The sequence below is a fragment of the Nannobrachium achirus genome, assembly GCF_963921795.1.
Source record: "Nannobrachium achirus genome assembly, chromosome: 24".
NCBI lineage: Eukaryota > Metazoa > Chordata > Actinopteri > Myctophiformes > Myctophidae > Nannobrachium > Nannobrachium achirus.
The window spans coordinates 48,389,972-48,410,561 of NC_137831.1; the positions used below are offsets into that span (position 1 = coordinate 48,389,972).

General features: G+C 42.1%; 2 protein-coding genes across 2 annotated transcripts in view; both read right to left on the bottom strand.

Annotated features, from left to right (window-relative positions):
• LOC308280569 (uncharacterized protein) overlaps positions 1–20,590 on the bottom strand; it is a 166,095-nt gene that overhangs the window by 92,161 nt on the left and 53,344 nt on the right. The window lies entirely within an intron of this gene.
• The window catches only part of LOC308309372 (cholecystokinin receptor-like), a gene marked incomplete at both ends in the record, with an annotated part of 72,926 nt that overhangs the window by 19,688 nt on the left and 32,648 nt on the right, over positions 1–20,590 (bottom strand). The window contains one exon of the mRNA XM_080754919.1: positions 409–673. Within this exon, the coding sequence (XP_080611045.1) occupies positions 409–673 (265 nt within the window). The remainder of the gene's footprint in view (positions 1–408; positions 674–20,590) is intronic.

The window sequence follows — 20,590 nt, forward strand, 5'->3', positions numbered from 1 at the left end:
CATGTTCCGCAGGTCAGCTGCACAGGTGCAATGCATTATTGTTAATTGTGGCACGTTTACTAACATGCCAAGTTTAGCTGCACTTGAACAACCGTTCCGGCTGTCATATCCAGCCCAAGAAACCGTAGAAACGGGGGAAACAAATAGAATGTATTTCTTAAAATAAATGTATCATGCCTGTTGCTAAGGTATGGCAACATGACTGGTGTCTTGCACGCGCGCCTTCGCGCACGTGCAAGACACCAGTCGCGCGCGTGCAAGACACCAGTCATGTTGCCATACCTTAGCTTTTTCTGAACTGACGTCACTGGTACTGTGCATTCCATGTTGAGATGAGGTTCATGATTCATGTGTGCTTGAAAACAACAACAACACCAGCCCAAACCCCTGAACAATGTTTTGTCCTACCAGGTCTGCTCTGCCCACACACTGGGCCATTCCGGGCGGCACATGTGTATCGTGGTGTTGTCCGACTTGCGGACGCTGGTCTTGATCACGTAGAACACCGGGTAGGGCACCATGAGGAGCAGCGACAGCACCCAGGTGGCGGCGATCACGCGGTAGGCGTGCGAGCGCGTCTGCCAGGAGCGTGACTTGAGCGGGTTGCAGATGGCACTGTACCTCTCGATGGCGATGGCCACCAGGCTGAAGGTGGATATGCTGACGGAGATCCCTGCAGAGTGGAGGAGGGAGAGGGCGAAGAGCTAATGGCCGGGTTTCCCAAAGCGATTCTAGCCCATCGTAGCTCGCGCATGGGCGTAGAGACCAAGCCCCGACCGTCATGTTCCCGTGTTTACATGGGTTTGTGCAGAGCGACTTAATTAGCCCCCTACAACTACACCAACGTTCAGATTTCATAAAGTGCTTAGTAAAGTCTCACATCTGTCTAAACACGGTACAGCATTCTATAATTACCTGTATCGTCCGTGTTCTTTAATAAGAAGCCTTTTTATCCGATCGCTTTCTGTTTTCCTGTGTATTTCCTGGTGTTCCCCATGCGCACCAACCCCATTGAGATAGACAGACGGATAAAAAGGCTTCTTATTAAAGAACACAGAGGATAGGGGTAATTACAGAATGCTGTATCGTATTTAGACAGGTGTGAGACTTTATTAAGCACTTTGTTTGTGAAATCTGAATGATGGTATAGTTGTAGGGTTGTAGGGCTCTGCCCGAACCCATATAAACCCGGGAACATGGTGGTCGGGGCTTGGTCTCTACGACCATGCGTGAGCTACGATGGGCTAAAATCGCTTTGGGAAACCTGGATCGCGTCTGTGTCGCGTTTAGGCCTGTCCTCTAAAAATCGACGAATCGACGCGTCGTTTTAAGCCCCCGGAATCGACGCCAATTGTTTGAGTCGAGCCGTCAAAAATATATAATTTTTTTTATCACACCAGTATACTGTGGTGCGGTATGAGAGCGCTGGACTGTGACTGTCATGTAATTCTTATTGAGTCCATACTTCCTACTACTAGACTTAAAAATAAAATCAGTTCACGTGACTTGAAAGTTGCCTTGATCATATAACAGGGAGCTCTTATTTTGAAGTTAACCGCTTGGAAAGGAAATGCGTCGACGAGTTGTTATTCTACTTGAGAGCTGGCCAAAGAAGCAGCAGAGCCAGCGCGATGCGCTTTCACTTTCACTGCCGTGGGTGTGTGGTGGTTGGACTCAGGCTGAGGAATAGCGATGGGCGAACTGTTTTCTTTTTATTATCTCGCACCAGATCGGCAACATAGCTCTTTTGATACAGCAGCGGTGCACTGAGAAAATACAACTTGTGGAAATAATACACAACATGCTGTCAAAGAGATGCATTATTCTCTCCTCCGTTGTTCTACTCTGCTCCACAATTCACAATTACGCACGGCAAATTACGCACGGCTGGACGCAATCTTATCGTCATTAATGTCCAGTGTCCACCGCTATACTTTAAAGGCTTAAAACATATTGCTGTTTTATTGTATTACGTTGACGTGGTTTAAAAGCTTAAAGCACCACTTTTTTTTCCTTTTTTTTTTACATAAACGATTCGTCGACGCGTCGGATTAACCCCCGCGACTCGAATCGACTTGATAAATCCTGCGTCGAGGACAGCCCTAGTCGCGTTAAGACTTGAACCGCTTTAGCTATTATTTAATGTTTTAGCTATTTTGACCCCGATTATATTAATGTCTTCTTAAATCCTCTAAAAACCCAAAACTCATAAAAAGTATTTGGCCGCGGACCCCCATCTCAAAAAAGGTTGTTCCAGGGACCCCCAGAGGCAGAGATTTGAATTACAAAGTTTGCTTTGAAAAATATATATTCAAAGATTTGCTCAAATTTTCATAATTTTTCAAAAATAACCTTATGAACCTGTAGATCTCATATTTTTCTATAGCTAAAGTATTAAATAATGGTTAAAGTGGTTAAAACACCCCAGGTCTTTAAAGTGCAAAAAGTCCTACCTGCCGGTACCGGATGTACCGGCAGGTAGGACCGTCGGCACATAGTTTTACTGAGGTTAAAGGAGTGGTTCACCCCCAAAATGACTTTTTTTCTATCAATTTCTCACCCCATAGAGTTGAGTTCAATAATATTATTTTGTTTTTGTCACATTCCTAAGCCAATAATTTGAGGAGACTCTTTGTATAGGCCCATTGATTCTGGATGGAGACCCCAAATGCATTTGGGTCTCCATCCAGAATCAATGTGGGTAATTTTATTATAATCAAATTATTGTCTTAGGAATGCGACAAAAACAAAAAAACATTATTGAAATAAAGTCTCCATGGGGTGAGTAATCGATATAAAAAAACTCATTTTGGGGTTGAACTACTCCTTTAAGGTTAGGGTTAGGGTTAGGGTTAGGGTTAGGGTTAGGTTTAGGTAACGGCCGGCCCGGCACCTGCAGTGGCAGCGTCGCGGCACCCACCGGTGCCGGGAATTGTATTCGCTGTCCCTCCCTTTTGGATCGATCGATTGATTGATTGATTGATTGATACATTTATTTGACAGAATAGGTTTGATAGCCCTAATACTAAGCACCCACCATACACACATTGCCAATAGTCAGGGAATTTTAATAAAACCTGGGAATAAATTCCTTACTAAACAATTTCTTCACCAATGTGTTCGTAAAGGTGTCTAGTAATATATCTAACAAAGATTGAAATTCAACATCCCTAGCAACATATTTGACAGCTAGGGTAATTCTGGGTCTCATTCACTTACTATACACTGTACTATAAGGGAAAAAATCACTCCCAAAAATATGCTTTAAGTAGTATCTTAGGGGTCTAACTATTCTGAATCCATTGCAAGCATTTGTTTTGCACGAAAAACATTCATTGGGCCAAAAACAGACGCAAAAAAACTATGGTTTAGTGATGAGTCATCACTTTTCACAAGGTCTATGGGGTCCCAAGGAATGTTTTTCGTGCAAAACAAATGCTTGCAATGGATTCAGAATAATTAAAAACACCTAGTTAGACCCCTCACATCCCACTTAAAGCATATTTTTGGGAGTGATTTTTTCCCTTATAGTACAGTGTATAGTAAGTGAATGAGACCCAGAATTACCCTAGCTGTCAAACATTTTGCTAGGGATGTTGAATTTCAGTCTTTGTTAGATATGTTACTAGACACCTTTACGAACACATTGGTGAAGAAATTGTTTGGTAAGGAATTTATTCCCAGATTTGACAGGTATTCTGCGAATTTTCCCTGACTACAAGGAAATTAAGGCACAATAAATTCATAAAAATGTATTTCAATTGCATTCTCATTGTACTGTGCAATAGACTTATGCAGTTATAGAGTGCTTAACTGTACTTCCCTTCTTCCATTAGGCGGCGTGAACATGTTCAGTTTGGGGTCAGTTTCTTAAAGCATAAATGTAACTACTACAGTTATGCACAGAGCCTATATTTCTGGGCGTTGACTTTTTAATAACATGTAGTGGCTTCTGTGGGTCTTCAAAATAAGGTAACATCAATGTAAAAACGCTGGCAAGGTTTACTGACCGGAATTAATAAATACCTGCCATTGATAGTGTTAAGTCTCTTCACATGGACAACACGTCTCCACTTGATCAGCATTCTAACATGCTTCTGTCATGTCCTCAACCATCTCTTTCCAAGGTCACACTCTCTCGTCAGGGCTCACTTTGACTCAAATTCCTTGGTGGACATGGCTGTATTTGCATGCATGAATATGCAAAGGAAAGGCACAGCACTGCATGCAAGGGGGTTAGCCAGGGTGAGACGATTGGCATTAATAAACATACACCGTACATGCACCATGGGCAGATGCAACAGATGTGCTCTGAGATTTAATCAATCCACTCCCCCACCCACATTCCCTCATCACTACCACAACAGGGGCGTCACAAGGGGGGAGAAAGTGGGACTGAGTTACTGGGGCCCAAGGTGGAGGGGCCTGGAATTATTGTAGCTATTGATAAATAGCAGATATACAAGCTCACAGCGTGGCACCGAGTGCCACACTGCGAGCTTGTAAGATCTGCTATTTTTGAAAAGTCGTGAAAATGTGTGCAAATCTTTGAATATATGCATTTAAGCGAACATTTGTAACCCAAATTTTGCTTCTGGGGGGTCCTTGGAACAAATGTTTTGAGATGGGGATCCGTGGCCAAATACATATCATTTTGGGGATCCTCCACTTGAGAAGGTTTGAGCACCACTGACATAGAAACATAGGTTTTTCAAAAAACCTTGAGAGGATTTGAAATATCCCAAAGACAAAATGTTCACGATTTCTCAAAAAAAAGCAGATCTACAAGTGCTGCGAGCTTGTAGATCTGCTATTTTTCAATAGTTAAAGCACAAAATGTGTAATAATGCGTTCCCAGTCTAATATATGAAGAACATACATTCATGGGGGGCCCGCAGTGAATCCTTGTACCCAGGGCCCCAGAATTTGGTGTGACACCCCTGACCACAAGCAGATTGCTTCACAGAAACAAAACAGCTCCTCAGAGATGCACAAGCATCTTCTAGCCAAACCATGAAGGTGCTGCCTGGCTCCACAGAGGCAATCAGTTTTATATGCACACATACATACTACGATGAACATGCTGCAACTCAATTTCCAGGAGCTCTATATTAACCCATTTAGGGTTAGAATTATTGAATGCTTTAACCAGTGAAAAATAGCAGATATACAAGCTCACAGCGCGGCACCGAGTGCCGCGCTGCGAGCTTGTAGATCTGCTATTTTTGAAAAAACTCGTGAAAATGTGTGCAAATCTTTGAATATATGTATTTTCAAAGCGAACGTTTGTAACTCAAATTTTGCTTCTGGGTGGTCCCTGGAACTAAATATTTTTAGATGGGGGGTCCGTGGCTGAATAAATATAATTTTGGGGGTCCTTCGCATGAAAAGGTTTGAAAACCACTGACATAGTAGTCTCTCAAGAACAGACTAACTTAGCTCCATTTAAGTGAAAAGGACCTTTTCTTTGACGATGAATAGCCAGATTGCTGACATAGAAACGTAGGTTTTAAAAAAATCAAACCTCGGTTCGAAGTGGAGCGGTGAATCTGAGCAGCTATACTGTGTGTGTGTGTGTGTGTGTGTGTGTGTGTGTGTGTGTGTGTGTGTGTGTGTGTGTGTCTAGTCTGCACAATAGTGCCATAGAAGCTGTGTGTGTGTGTGCCTGCACAACAGCGCCCCTCCTTTAACTTGTGTGTTGTGTGTGGCCACTCAAGGTATTGCCAGGCTACAGACATAGCCAGCCACCCAGCCACATAGCCAGCCACCCACCCACCCACAGACATACCTGTCTATTGGGAGCGCTTTCACCGCTCCAAAAAACCTTAGAAGGATTCAAAAGACAATTATAGAATCGGGTCAAAATTCTGATTTTCGTGATTTTTCAAAAATAGCAGATCTACAAGCTCACAGCGCGGCACTCGGTGCCGCGCTGTGAGCTTGTATATCTGTTGTTTTTCAATAGTTAAAGCATAAAATAATGATACATAATAATGTGAACCCGTTCTGAATGGGATAAAATAAACATCGGCAGGGGGGAGGACAGCTGTATGGTCAGATTTCCATCGTGTATCTTCTGGTGTAATCAGCAGCAGCGCACGGTGCAAGCTCTGGAGGATTGAAGACATGAAATCTCTATTCCTTTCATATCCACTCTTTTAGAGGCTTATACGTGACCAGAGCGAAATCATCATTATTTAGCGCAGCGCATGGTATTCACTCTTCGATGTCAAATTTACTTCAACATGTAATACCAATTGAAAGGTACAGCTTCATCATCATTGCCGCTGTGCAGATATTGGCTGGTGTCCCCTAGTCTCCTGCTAGTTAAAAGATAAGAAAAATGTACATCATATACCGCACTCATATTGAACCTGACGCACTAACTGTCCTGTTTGGTTGCTCCGAAGCCTCTCTCGCTCTACCGTATGCGGTCCAGCAGACTCTTATGCTTGGTACACATTGCGAAACAAATAATTTTAACGGAGTGGAAGATCACTGTCATTCCAAGTTTCACCAAATGGCTTAATGAGTTTGTATCATTAATACACTTGGAGAGGCTGCGTTGCCACAGACAGGACGGTCTTGCAACATATGAATACATCTGGGGTCCTATACGGGTCATCTCGACTCTCTATGAGTCATACACTATGACTGCCCATGACACCAAGTTCACGTTTTATATTAATACTAATAATACTTAATAGTAATTGTCCCAAGTTTTTTTTTAATTTTTTTTATAAATAAGACTTTTGTACTTTTTGTATGATAGGTTACTACTCTCGTTTATATGCTCTCCAGTCTGGTGTGTGTTGTCTTGTTATGTCTTGTTGTTGTATTGTCTATTATAAAATCAAATAAAAATTAATATTAAAAAATAAATACAAATTTACATCTCCTACATTTACAGTATACAGATTCAACTCTTCGGTATTTACTGCTGTTTTCCTGAACATTTCCAGCAAATGCATTTTTTCCCCAAGGTTTCTGTCCCTGTTTTGCCTTTCAAATTTGTATGGAAAATGGAGTGTATTTTTGCAGAAACTCGCAAATGGCAAGAAACCACTCCATTCCCATTGAAAAGCACAATCCACCTTTAAACTTCAAAGTCAGAGAAGGTCATAAAAATAGCAAAAATAGCTGATCTACAAGCTCAATGTTCTGCAAATTTGCCATTTTAGAGGTATTAAAAAGTCCTTAAATTGGCACTTTAGAAATGTGAAGATACCCTCTATACACTTAAAACGTATGTTGGTTTGTTTACAGTTGAGTGAGAAAACAATGCTTCACATTAAGTTTATCATCTGGGGACCCCCCAAAATCATTGGGGGGTCATGTGTGATGTGATGACGTCATCAAACGATAAAGTCGACTTCAACTCATCTTTTTACTGAGTCGAGTCGACTTGCAAAAATCACAAGTCGGTAATGCCCTAGTATATATTTATATTTATCCACAATGAGCTCCCAGGGACTTTGAGCTCGGTTTGATCCAAATCATTGTTGTTCTTCAGAAATGTGCCTTTTGTGCCACAGTATTGAGATAAGAATCAGCCAGTATGCTGTTTGAGAGGGCCGTACAAGGTCAGTGGAGTCTCTCAGACAAATAACCACCTTTTGAAGTATTATAAGACTAATGTTTTCACATTTCAACGTTTTTCTCACTCTATGAAGGCTGTTTGTGGCATAGCGTACATTCACATCACAAGGTGGTTGTGTACTTGCTCAGGTAACATTCTCATTACAAAGAAAATCACCCCTTCACAAAAAAATAAAATAAATTCAAAGTACAGCATAGCATACATATCGTCGCTGTCGGGCAGAAACCTCGTATCTACAAGTTTCAAATATGTATGTTTTTTTTTCGTGAAGTAAAGCCCTGCTTCATCAGACAAGACTGTTGCACAAAAGTAGTGAAAACAGCCGATCTACAAGCACTGTGTGCTTGTAGATCGGCTGTAGATAGATGCAAAACGAACGGTTTTGGACATACAAGGTTTTCACCCGACAATGACAATATAATCTATGAAAAAGTATCATGAGATTTATTTAGAAATTTGAACAAGCTCCAACTAAGTCATTACTTCAGTACAAACAACCTTAAAGGAGTAGTTCACCCCCAAAATGACTTTTTTTCTATTGATTACTCATGCCACGGAGAGTAGAGTTCAATAATATTTTTTGGTTTTTGTCACATTCCTATGACAAAAATTTGATTCGAGTAAATTTACCCCCATTGATTCTGGATGGTGACCCGTTTCGAAACGGGTCACCATCCGGAATGAATGGGGGTACATTTATTGTTATCACATTTTTGTCTTAGGAATGTGACAAAAACCTAAAAATATTATTGAACTCTACTCTCCGTGGCATGAGTAATCAATAGAAAAAAAGTCATTTTGGGGGTGAACTACTCCTTTAAGCTACTTTACGGGAAAGGGCAACTCAGTGTTGCTGCTAATGCACTGGACTGCATTTATGTTCATTACTTCACTATACTTCCATTAAGGGCCCATTATCAAGATAAGGTTGAAGTGCACACATATCAGTAATGATGTATCTTAAGAGCGGCTAAAATGTATATGATGACCAGATAGTCCAAAAACCTCTATACGCTTGCACATGTGCGCGTGTGCGCGTGTGCGCGCGCGCGCACGCACGCACGCACGCACGCACGCACGCACGCACGCACGCACGCACACACACACACACACACACACACACACACACACACACACACCCACACAATTCTTTGCTTCATAAACTTTCTTCCTAAAATGTATTTAATTAGTTGAGTAGTTTTGGACTGGACACAGGACTCCCAGGGTTCAATTAACTGCTGTGGAGTTGCCAGATAATGGTGTTTACTTCCAACTTTGCACTTTGTAATTTGATCCGGATAAGAATGTCTGCTCAATACAAAGGTGTTAACTTTTCTTTACCAGAAATCCTTCACATAAGACCCAAGAGTTATTAACTGACAACTCATTTAGCCACAGAGCTGTTTTCTGCATTAAAAGTTAGAAACTTTAGTTTATAACTAGTGCAGGGGTGGGCAACTTTGATGCTGGAGAGGGCCACTATACTTTCGCACTCACTCCAGAGGGCCACAATGCATATAGTCAAAAATTGCAAAAATAGCCGATCTACAAGCCCAAAACGCGTCGCATTTTGAGCTTGTAGATCTGCTATTTTTTTTGCTATTTTTTAATTGGAATTCTGAATTACCTTTAGCTATTTTGTAATTGGAATCCTGAAAAGTTTATATTTTATTTAATTTCCAATGCATTTATATGTTCTTATGTTAACTTTATGAACTTAAATACAAATACATTGTGAAAAAAAAGACTAGAATTAGTCATTAAAGGAGTAGTTCACCCCCAAAATGACTTTATTTCTATTGATTACTCACGCCATGGAGACTCGAGTTCAGTAATATTTTTGATTCCGGATGGGGACCCGAATGAATTTGGGTCCCCATCCGGAATCAATGGAGGTGAATTTACTATAATCACATTTTTGTCTTAGGAATTCGACTAAATATTATTGAACTCGAGTCTCCATGGCGTGAGTAATCAATTGAAAAAATGTCATTTTGGGGGTGAACTACTCCTTTAAGATACTAATATAGACTGAAGGAATTAAAGTGGGTCATGTTTGCATGTTTGGAATTGTACCAGCTGAAATCAATAATACATTAGTATTCGGATATCAACCTCCGCATTGAGTGAAGGTGAGGGCCGACCAACATGTCTGAGGCTATAGTGTCAGGGGATTTTCAAGAGTGTGTCTCTGTCCCTTTTGTGCCCATATGGAGATGTCTGTATCTGTCAGTCCTCCTTGTCCCTTTTATGCCCATATATGGAGATCCCTGGAGTCATCATTTGGATATCCAAACTACTCGACGGCGGGCACAGCACTCCCTCGAGTCCTTGCCGCTGCGCATGTGGAGTAAGTCGTCGGTCCCATATAGGCACATGACCATATATGGTCATAATAATATAATAATAATAACTAGAAAGATGTCATTGGAAATTGCAAGTGTGGTTGCTGTGACACGGGTCACTTGCACTTGCAAAAATCTCGGTATCTGTCAGTCCTTGTCCCTATTTGAGCGGTGCTAACCATTCCGTCCTTGTCCCTGTTATGCCCATATATGGAGATCCCTGATGTCATCAATATTATAACCATATCTATACTGTGTCTATATGATGTCAGACATCTCCATATTTGGGAAAAAATATATTTTTTAATTAAAGTCAATGGAGAATTAATTTAATTCACGAATAAATGTATATAAATTATCTAACCCAGGGGTCTTCAACAGGGGGTTCGCGAACCCTAGGGAGCCCACAGGGATGCTGCAGGGGGTCCCCGAAATTGTTGAAAAAAGAAAAAAGTTTTTTTCCTTTTTTTTTAAACATGATTCTGTCTCTTTTGAATAGCTTGTATACATGATTATGGTGCAGTTGACAGATAGGTTAGTGATAGATTGATATTACATGCATGTTTAAAATAAAAGTATGAATATATTAATCTATTATTTTAATAGCTTAGTATTGAATGCACAATAAACATGGTATGTTTATACGCATGAAACACAATTTTAGACATAAATACAATATATGTTGTAGCCCCACCCCCACCCTACGAGGTAGGGGGTCCCTGCTCCATCTCCCCATCAGTTTGGGGATCCCTGGCCTGAAAACGTTGAAGACCCCTGATCTAACGTATCTCTTAGCAAAATAATCGATTCCCAATGAAGACGGTCGATTTGACATATGGCCCAAGTGTGTGCCACCAAAACTGTGGGAGAAGTAGCACGGCAAAAAAGGTTTATCTAGGAACGGATGGAAGATGGATGGATGGAATAAAGTCAGACAAGTACTATAGTCTGGTGCCTGCAGGGGCAACCACATTAATAATAAATGTTGAATTTGAAAGTATAACTTACGAGTGCGACTATATCATCGTTGTCGGGTGGAAACCTTGTATGTCGTTTTGTATTTATCATGTTAAAAATGAATTAAACTAGTGAGAACAGCAGATCTACAAGCAACACAACGCCTCGCACCGCGAGGCGTTGTGTGCTTCGACGGTCTTGTATGAAGAAGCAGGGCTTTACTTGGTGAACAAAAGTACAAATTTGAAACTTGGGAGATAAGAGGTTTCTGCCCGACAGTGACGATTATACAACTGCAGCAACCTTCAGAAAAGTTTAGCAGCTGTACCGAGGTAAACTTCAAACTTTACCTTGGTAAATCCAATGGTCTGATTCACAGTAAAAGAGTTGTCAAGGCCTGGCAACTAAGCAAAAGTCCTCGTCTTAATGTTGTCTGCCATTCTATCTTTGGAGGAATAGCACAAATCCCTTTTCTTCTTCATTAAAACATGAACATAATATGAATGTCTACAACACGTCGGTTAATAACCTACTTTCCAGGAAGGACGATTCTCAAAAGTGAACCTCCGGTGCGAGGCAGTGGTGGAGGTCTGAGCTTAGAGTTGAGGGGCTCTTTTAAGAGGAGGAAACTAATCTATACACACTGGCCCCTCCTGGGAGTCCGATAGGATTTGCTACTTTCCGCGTTCTCTTGCACATAATTCACTTCCGGAGACGTGCGTGCCACCAGAGGCTGAAAGCAGCCCAAAGGCATACAAAACCCTTACAAAAGCAATTACAGTGTTATGAAAAAATAAGTGCCAGATGCCCTCCTGGCCAGGCTTTGCAGAAGAAGAATAAAAGTATGTAAATTGAGAGGGGGGAGGGGGGGGGGGGTGGATGGATTGAGAGAATAAGGATGGATGAATGAATGCATGGATAGAGAGAAGAGATGACTGAGAGATTAATGGGCAGGAGGATAGAAGGGAAGAAGGATGGAAAAGTGGTACATGGATGGGAGGTTAGATGGAATTTAAGATTTGAATGGCATTGTCTAAGTGTGTGTGTGTGTGTGTGTGTGTGTGTGTGTGTGTGTGTGTGTGTGTGTGTGTGTGTGTGCGCGCGCGCGCGCGCACGCGTGCATGCTAGGGATGGGACGATAAACGATATTATCGTTTATCACGATAAAAAACACTCATGGTAATCGTATCGTGGAGATTTAATATATCGTGATATCGTCCTCCGTCATGCACTGGGATCAATTCACCTTTTTTTTTTAAGATTTTTTTTGTGGCTTTTTATGCCTTATTTATTTGATAGGATAGTAGATTGACAGGAAATGGGGAGAGAGATGGGGAATGACATGCGGCAAAGGTCGTCCGGATCGGGAATCGAACCGGCGACGCCAGCAGGCATCATAGCCTAGTATGTGGTATGCGCCTTGACCACTAGTCCAGCGGGCGCCCCATCAATTCACCTTTTATTTGCCGAGCTGCATATCCGATACCAATTAAACCCTCTCTAATTGGTGAAAGGTACTTATAATATACGTACTTGATACAGTCTTTTTTTCACTCTCAATCAATGTCATTGCCAAAAAATAGCCGATCTACAAGCTCACAACGCGTCGCAACGCGACGCGTTGTGATCTTGTAGATCGGCTATTTTTTTGGCAAATGTTCCGCCCCAGGATAATGGATTTTGATGATCGTGATAATATCGTAAATCGAGATTTGTTTTGTCATAATAATCGTGATATGACATTTTCATATCGTCCCATCCTTAGTGTGTGCCCGTGCGCAGATGCGTGCGTGTGTTAACAGACGAGTTCGCTGAGGGCAGGCACAAAATCAATGGGAAAGAAAAGCCTAAATGATTCTGCTTTATCGACTGGTTTTGTTTGATGAAGGGTGTTGCTCGTAGCCATGTCCTGTCTGGGCCGTATTGATATCGCAGACCTGACCGGCAAGAAAACGAAGAGGTGGGGAAAACACACACACAAAAGCAGAAAGCAGGTAGATGATGCATCGCTTCATATCACATCGGGCAGGGATGTCGCAACCAAATTCTGGGCCCTGTGTACAAGGATTCACTGCGGGCCCCCCATGAATGTTCTTCACAGGGGGGGGGGGGGGGGTTTAACCCATTTAGACTGGGAACGCATTATTTTGCGCTTTAACTATTGCAAAATAGCAGATATACAAGCTCACAGCGAGCGCCGCGAGCTTGTAGTTCTGCTATTTTTGAAAAACTGTGAAAATGTGTGCAAGTCTTTGAATATTTCAAAGGTTTTTTGAAAAACCTATGTTTTTACGTCATTGGTGCTCAAACCTTTTCATGTGAAGGACCCCCAAAATGAAATGTATTTGGCCACGGACACCCATCTCAAAATATTTAGTTCCAGGGACCCCCCCAGAAGCAAAATTTGAGTTACAAATGTTCGCTTCAAAAAAATCATTTATTCAAACATTTTCACGACTTTTCAAAAAATAGCTGATCTACAAGCTTGCAGCGCGGCACTCGGTGCCGCGCTGTGAGTTTGTATATCTGCTATTTTTCAATATCTAAAGTATAAAATAATTAAAGGGCCAGTTATTTTTTGTGTTCAATCTGTGTTTTGAGATATTTTAGTATTTCAGCATGAATGATGATGCATTTTGCATCATATGATGCAGCATGATGATTCATATGATGCAAAATGCATCATCATTCATGCTGAAATACTAAAATATCTCAAAACACAGATTTAACACAAAAAATAACTCAGGATCGTGTTGATCGTGTCCCAAACAAGATCTGGTTGTCCCAGAGGTGAACTGGCCCTTTAAGGCTCTAAGGCCCCCTCCCCCCTTGTGACGCCCCTGGCATCGGGCAGGTCGGGCAAAACACTCCACACAGCTGAAAAGAGTGAGATAACAGCAAAGTGAGACGATAAAAAAAAAAAAAATCATGTCATGAAGAGCTCATTGCACCACCTGCCTCACTTGCAGCTTCGAAAACTTGGTAACTGAAGAAGAGAATTATTGAAATGGGGATAGCCAGCTCGGGCAGAAACCATCTCCAAGTTTCAAATTTGTACCTTCTTTTTTGTAAAGTAAGCCCTGCTTCATCATACAAGACTGTTGCACAGAACTAGTGAAAATAGCAGATCTACCTACTATTTTGACTGTTTTAAATCATTTTATTAATGATAAATACACAACGAACGGTTCTGGACATACAAGGTTTCCACCCGACAACAACCAAATACAATCTTCTCCATACGGCCTAATAGAATTTCCTTGTGGAGACAAGGAAATAATAAGATGGCTAATAAGACGGCGGATCCAGGCTATTCAATGTACGGCCCATTCAGAGTCGAAGGTGAATGAACACTGGAGAAAAAGATGCGCAATGGAACAATGGAGAAAAAGAAAATCTGTCTTTTTCTTTCTCTGAGATGTCTCTCCGTCTGACTACAGCCCAATTTATAATTCGTCGTGCGATGGAGCAGACATACCGATGTTTCCTGTTGAGATTGGCTCATTTCACCCAGGTTTTTTCATCTCACTCACGTCACTTTGTCTGCTGACCTCACTCAGCAACAAAATAAACGGAAAGTAAACACAAATAAAAAGAAAACAATTCACAGGAGGCAAGCAGCGATCACCCCATGATGTGCACTGCAATGTAGATTCAAATGCACTGCGTGGCAGGCGCTTTCTGAGAGTGAGAAAATAAGAAGACATGTGTGACATGTGTGATCTGGGCAGCTTGCCCCAGGAAATGTGCCAATCTCAAAACAATGGTAGGTCAGCAGTGGTGGATAAAGTACTCACATGTTTCACTTAAAGGGGCTATGTCACCTAAAGGGGTACTGTCACCTTAAGAAATCATCTTAAAAACAAGTTAATATTTTCAGTCATTGTGGGAATGGCGATAAGCCAATCAAATTAATTAATTGACTGTTACTTACTGTATATCTGTACAATGTACATTCCCTTCCCATCGCCCGCAGGGCCGCTCTCGCAGCCCTCACAAAGCAATTTCTCTGCTCCCACAGGGCTACTGGACTAGTACTAAAGCTAAAGATAAAGACACAAATTCATATATAAATCTGTGCATATAAAAATTATATGTCCACCTAAATCTGTTTGTTGCTTCACTATTGATTATGAGAATATGCTTGTTCATGTTTAATTGTTGAAATGGCCCGGATTGGTACCCCAAATTTTGGGGGAGAGGAAATGGATTCACAATTGAGCAGGGCCAGACACATATACCCCAAGGGCAAGTTTTTTTTGCCCAGGCGGAATGGTCTAGTTCCAGGCTAGGCTTGATTAACCCTATTCACGGCCCGCCTACTCAGCAAATATCTCAGCAACTTCCTGGTGCTGATGTCAGTTTTGAAGGGGAAATTCATACAGAAATAGCTGGACTTAAAGCCAACAAATCATTATGTTGAACGGTAAAGTAAATTATAATGCTTTGTGCCTTTTACTATCTTGTGTTCTTGATCATGCTAGCCATATTTTATACTTTACTATTCGGAAATTGCATTAAATTTGCGATTTCTTTGTTAACTCTATGGGCTTTTAGCAGGGTTTACCCTTCAAAACGTGACTTCAGCACCAGGAAGTTGCTGAGTGGGGGGGCCGTGAATAGGGCTAATTGGTGACAGCTCATGGTTGGGTAACACTCCTGACAGGGGCGTCAATTGTGTATGGCAGGGGTATGCAGCTGCCATACCCTGGGTCCAGGTGGGAACATAAAAGTTACTTTTAAATACAAATCCATGAATGTCTCTTTGTCTATCTGTTCTGGTTATTATGTTGTTAAATTACAGTGAAATAACTACAAATGCAAAATTTTACAAAATGGTCACTTTAACTAACCTGACTTGCGTCAGATGGTGGCAGTAGTGCGTAGGCTACCGCCCTACTTTACCATCTGAGATCTCTCGGTGGGAGTTGATAACGCTTGTAAAGCCCCGGGCCGGACCAATCAGCGGCAGCTACGGGCGGGCTCTGAGCGGCTCTGAGCCAATAGAGTCTCATTGCAGACCACGTGGATGCAGACAGGCCAATATGAGCGGTTGGAGTTGGCACTCCCAGACTGTGATAGAGAGACGGCCACATCCAATCACCTGCTAAATAATTTCCAAAAATGGCCCGCCCCTTACATCGAGTCTGCCCGAGAGGTCCCAGATGTAAGGCGTTACGCACTGCTGCAACTATCTGGCGCAGTCAGGTTACACTTTAACAAGGTATAATAATATTCTCCACACTTGTATTCTCCCCATCTTGACAAAATGATACAGGTGCAATTCATTATTGTTAATTGTGGCACGTTTACTAGAGCCTATGCCAAGTTTAGCTGCACTTGAACAACCGTTCCGGCTGCCATATCCAGCCCATGAAACCGTAGAAACGGGGGGAAAATGTAATGTACTTCTTGAAATAAATGTATCATGCCTGTTGCTAAGGTATGGCAATATGACTGGTGTCACACCAGTCATGTTGCCATACCTTAGCTTTTTCTGAACTGACACCACTGGTGATGCTTCTGTTCTGACAGCAGGGGGAAAAGGTCTTACTCGCCCAATTAAGCTTACGAACGAATGGAAAAGCTTGCATGTCAGGATGAAGCCAGTTGTTTCCAGCAATGAAATGAGGGATTTCATTTCTTCCAATGTTCTGTTCTGTCTGTAATTTAGTATTTATGCTCATCTCCTTCATGTTTGTTTATGTACAGCTGTTAATGTATCAGTATTTTAGCTCTACTGTTCACCTAGCAGTTTACAAGTCAATTAACTCCATTGTTAACTTCAAGTCACCCATAAAGAGCTGGCTGAATAGCAGCTGAACCTACAGCGTGTAGATCTGCTGTTTTCACAGTATTTATCTGTGGAACCGAGTCAAATGCCTCATCTCCTACGATTCCAAGTGGGGTGGTCCCCAGTTCAAATGTGATTATTTTGGCAGGGTCACGGCCTGAAAAGGTTGAGAACCACTGCCATGGGGGACATAAGGTTTCAGTGAGCACTCTCAGGGGCGTCGCGACAAATTCTGGGCCCTGGGTACTAAGGATTCACTGCGGGCCCCCCAAGAATGTTCTTCATAGGTGGGAGGAGGTTTAACCCAGACTGGGAACGCATTATTTTGTGCTTTAACTATTGCAGATATGCAGATATACAACTATGCAGATATACAAGCTCACAGCGTGGCATGAAGTGCTGCGCTGCGAGCTTGTAGATCTGCTATTTTAGAAAAACATTTGTGAAAATCGTGAAAAAATATTTCAAATCCTTCTAAGGTTTTTTTGAAAAATCTGTTTCCCATCTCAAAACATTTTGTTTCAGTTTAAAAAATAGCTGATCTACAAGCTTGCAGCGCTGCACTTGGTGCCGCGCTGCAAGCTTGTAGATCTAGCTCCTTGGGCCCTTGTAACTCAGTCCCACTCCCCCCCCCCTTGTGACACCCCTGAGCACTCTCATTGCCTTTGGTCCCTGGCTGCATGTTGTGCCTCTTCCCATGACATGCAGGTTCATCTGTTCCAGCTCTTGTGACAGTTCTTTGGCAGGTGGTTTTGGGCCTTGCGGGTTTTCTTTTGTCTGAGTGATGGTGTACATCTTAAGGTGACCTTTATGGTGCAGTGCTGGGCCTTCCTCAGCACATGTACTAGCCATCCCTTTGGTGATGCTCCCGGCTCCCAGTTTTCTTGTACAGCACAGTACATTGTTGGAGGCCAAAACCATACAGCAGAACAGACATGACAATGATGTTGTATAGGAGCACATTTGTTTTAAAGGACAACTTTGTTTTTTTTACAACAATTGTCATATTTTAGATTGTAATTAGAGAAAAGAAAAAGTGAGTGTTAAAATGTCTTCATTTGCTTCGTTCTTTTGTTTTATCGCGTTTACTTTGCATGTGTACAAGTGGCTAAATATGTCTTTTTAGACACAATAAGCCAGCAGTTTCTTTATTGCTATTTACAGTAACACTTCTAGCCCCTATAAATCACATCCAACCATGAAAGGTTGTGTTGTATCTTGGGAATGGGCTTATTCTGTGTAAAATAACATATTTAGCCACTTGTACACATGCTCCCAACCAGTGAAATAAGAATTTCTAAAACAATAGAAAGAAGTGAATGAAATAATTTTAACACTCATCTTTTATATTCATTAATTACAATCTAAAATATGAACCCTTGTTGTAAAAAACTAAAGTTGTCCTTTAAGGCTGTTTTGCCTGGACCTCCAGATTGAACAGAGTTGAGAGAACCCTTTCCCAGCCCTGCTTTGATGTCTTTTCATGCCCTGCCGTCATTGAGACACTAGCGACCTTAAGCAACGCTACGGCAACGGCAGATGACAATGGTAAACGGAAATGATCCACGCTCGATAGATAAACCTGCCGTCGCCCCAGCCGTCTCTACTATGGCAGAAGGTCCCTTCCCAGCCCACGTAGCGCCTACTCCGTCTGCTGCGTGTACGTGTCGCCATGGGAACCAAAGCGTTCAGTGAAAGGGGTGGGAACCCGCCGCCGCCGAGGCTTCGCTTAACCATTTTGATCGCTGCGGCGATTACGTCATAGCAGCCGTAGTCCGCCTGCCGTTGCAGTCCTGAAAATCATCTAGCTTAAAGTCGCTAATCATTCAATCAAAACCTCTTGTGGAATATAAAATGAAGATGGTATACGTATCTGTCACTCCATCATACAGGTACAAGCAGTGGAATGTTGGTACACGTGGCTGTACAGTATATGTATATATTTTTTGGCATAAATCAGGGCTATTGAACACCCTTTACATCTGAGTGTTGCTTAAAATAATATTGAACCAATGGAAAGCAGTAAAAAGTGCTTAGTGCCTAGTTCCAGACCCTGAATCGCTAGCCACACCCCTTTAATTTTTTAGTTTTGGCGATTCAGGGGTCTAGAAGTGCTCTCATTGAAGAGTCCTTCCTCGGTTGAAAATCCGATCGACGAATCAGCGTCGTGAATCAGCGTCTTGTGATCAGCGTGGGTGGGGGTTTCCCAGAACTCATGTGTGTTTCCAAGTACACCAGCGCCGCCGCCGTACCGCGCATCGCGTCGCGGTAAAATGCGGTAAATTGCAGTAAAATGCGATCGTATCGATCTCGCTATGAAACACCAGTAGCAGGCATGTTATGTTGTGTTTGATTACTAGTTCGTAGTGCTCCTATTCTGACTGTTTATTTGGTTAGCAAGTAGCACTAGCAAGCAACAGGCTAGCCACTAGCCAGCCAGTCATGTGTTGGTCGGTGAACCAATCGCTGAAGACTGCCTCTTTTTGGCAACGCCCATCCCTGCAATCGCCCTGGGGGGAAGTGAGTTCAGACTGAATAATGAAGTGAAACGAAATGTCAATTCAGGCTGAGTGTCAGGCTATCCTAACTCCACACTTTCTGACAATCCAGCTAACCCCACCCGATTGGCCCTCTCTTTTGTTCATATATATGTGCTATTGAACACCGTTTGCATCTGAGTGTTGGTTAAAATAATATTGAACCAACGAAAAGTAGTAAAAAGCCCTTCGGTCAAAACCTCCTAACTCCACTTGAGCTCATTTTCCCGAAAATGGACATTTTGGAGTTAGGAGGTTTCGGCCTGACAGCATATATAAATACTGTATGTATGTACCATAGTTTAGTATGGCGGCATTCAAGGAAATCTCACAATGTTTTTAATTGTTTAATGTTTGGTTGTTTAATGTTTGGTGGGGAGGGAACAGATGGTGGAAGTCAACGGAACTTAAAGTAGGTGACACTGTGATAGAAAGAAAAAAACACATCTGCTACCTGGGTTGCATCCTGGAGGCTAACCTATCCAGTGAAAAAATGACTACCAAGGTAATCAATAAAGTCAACCAACGAATTCCTTTCTTGCAATGGGTTGCCCCGCTGATCAATATTAAATCTCGAAAGACACTAGGAGGTGCTCTTATTGGGCCCCTCATTGATTACGGAGTCCTTGTCTGGTATCGCGACGCCCCAGCTGCCTTAAAGTTATAGCTCCAAACAGCCCAGAACAAACTAATTAGGGTTGTGCTTGGTCTTCCTCCTCAGACCCACCTTACCGATCATCACCACGAAAGCGTGGGGTGGCTCAAAGTAGCTGACAGAGTACAGCATCTTGCAATGGGCCTGGTGTACAAGATACACTACACCTCCAAGATACCCATGTACCTGACAAACTACTTCTTAAAGGTCAAGGATGTTCACGATCACAACACCAGAGGCAGCTCCACTAATCATCATCAACATAGATTTAACACTAAACAAGGCTCTAACTCGTTCTCCTGCTATACCATCAACATGTGGAATGCCCTTCCACAAGCCTTAAAGGAGAGCAAATCCCTAGGCTCCTTCAAAATTGGTATGAAAAGACACCTTCAGACAGCTGCTACCCGTGACTTATAAATAGACTAAGCCCCCCATCGTGATATGACATTTTCATATCGTCCCATCCCTAGAACAGAGAGATAAAAGTCAAAACACAGTATATCCGTATTAAGCACACTGACCAGCTGTAACCACCTGAATTCAACCCCAGAAACCAAGCATCTAACCACTCAGTCTATATTTCAACCAATACATGTGTAGCTGAGTGGTTTGATGTAAAAATGTCAAACCATTTAGCCACAGGGTTATTGGCTGGCCAAGGAAGATATTAGACTTCAAATGTGACAGATTGAATTGCAA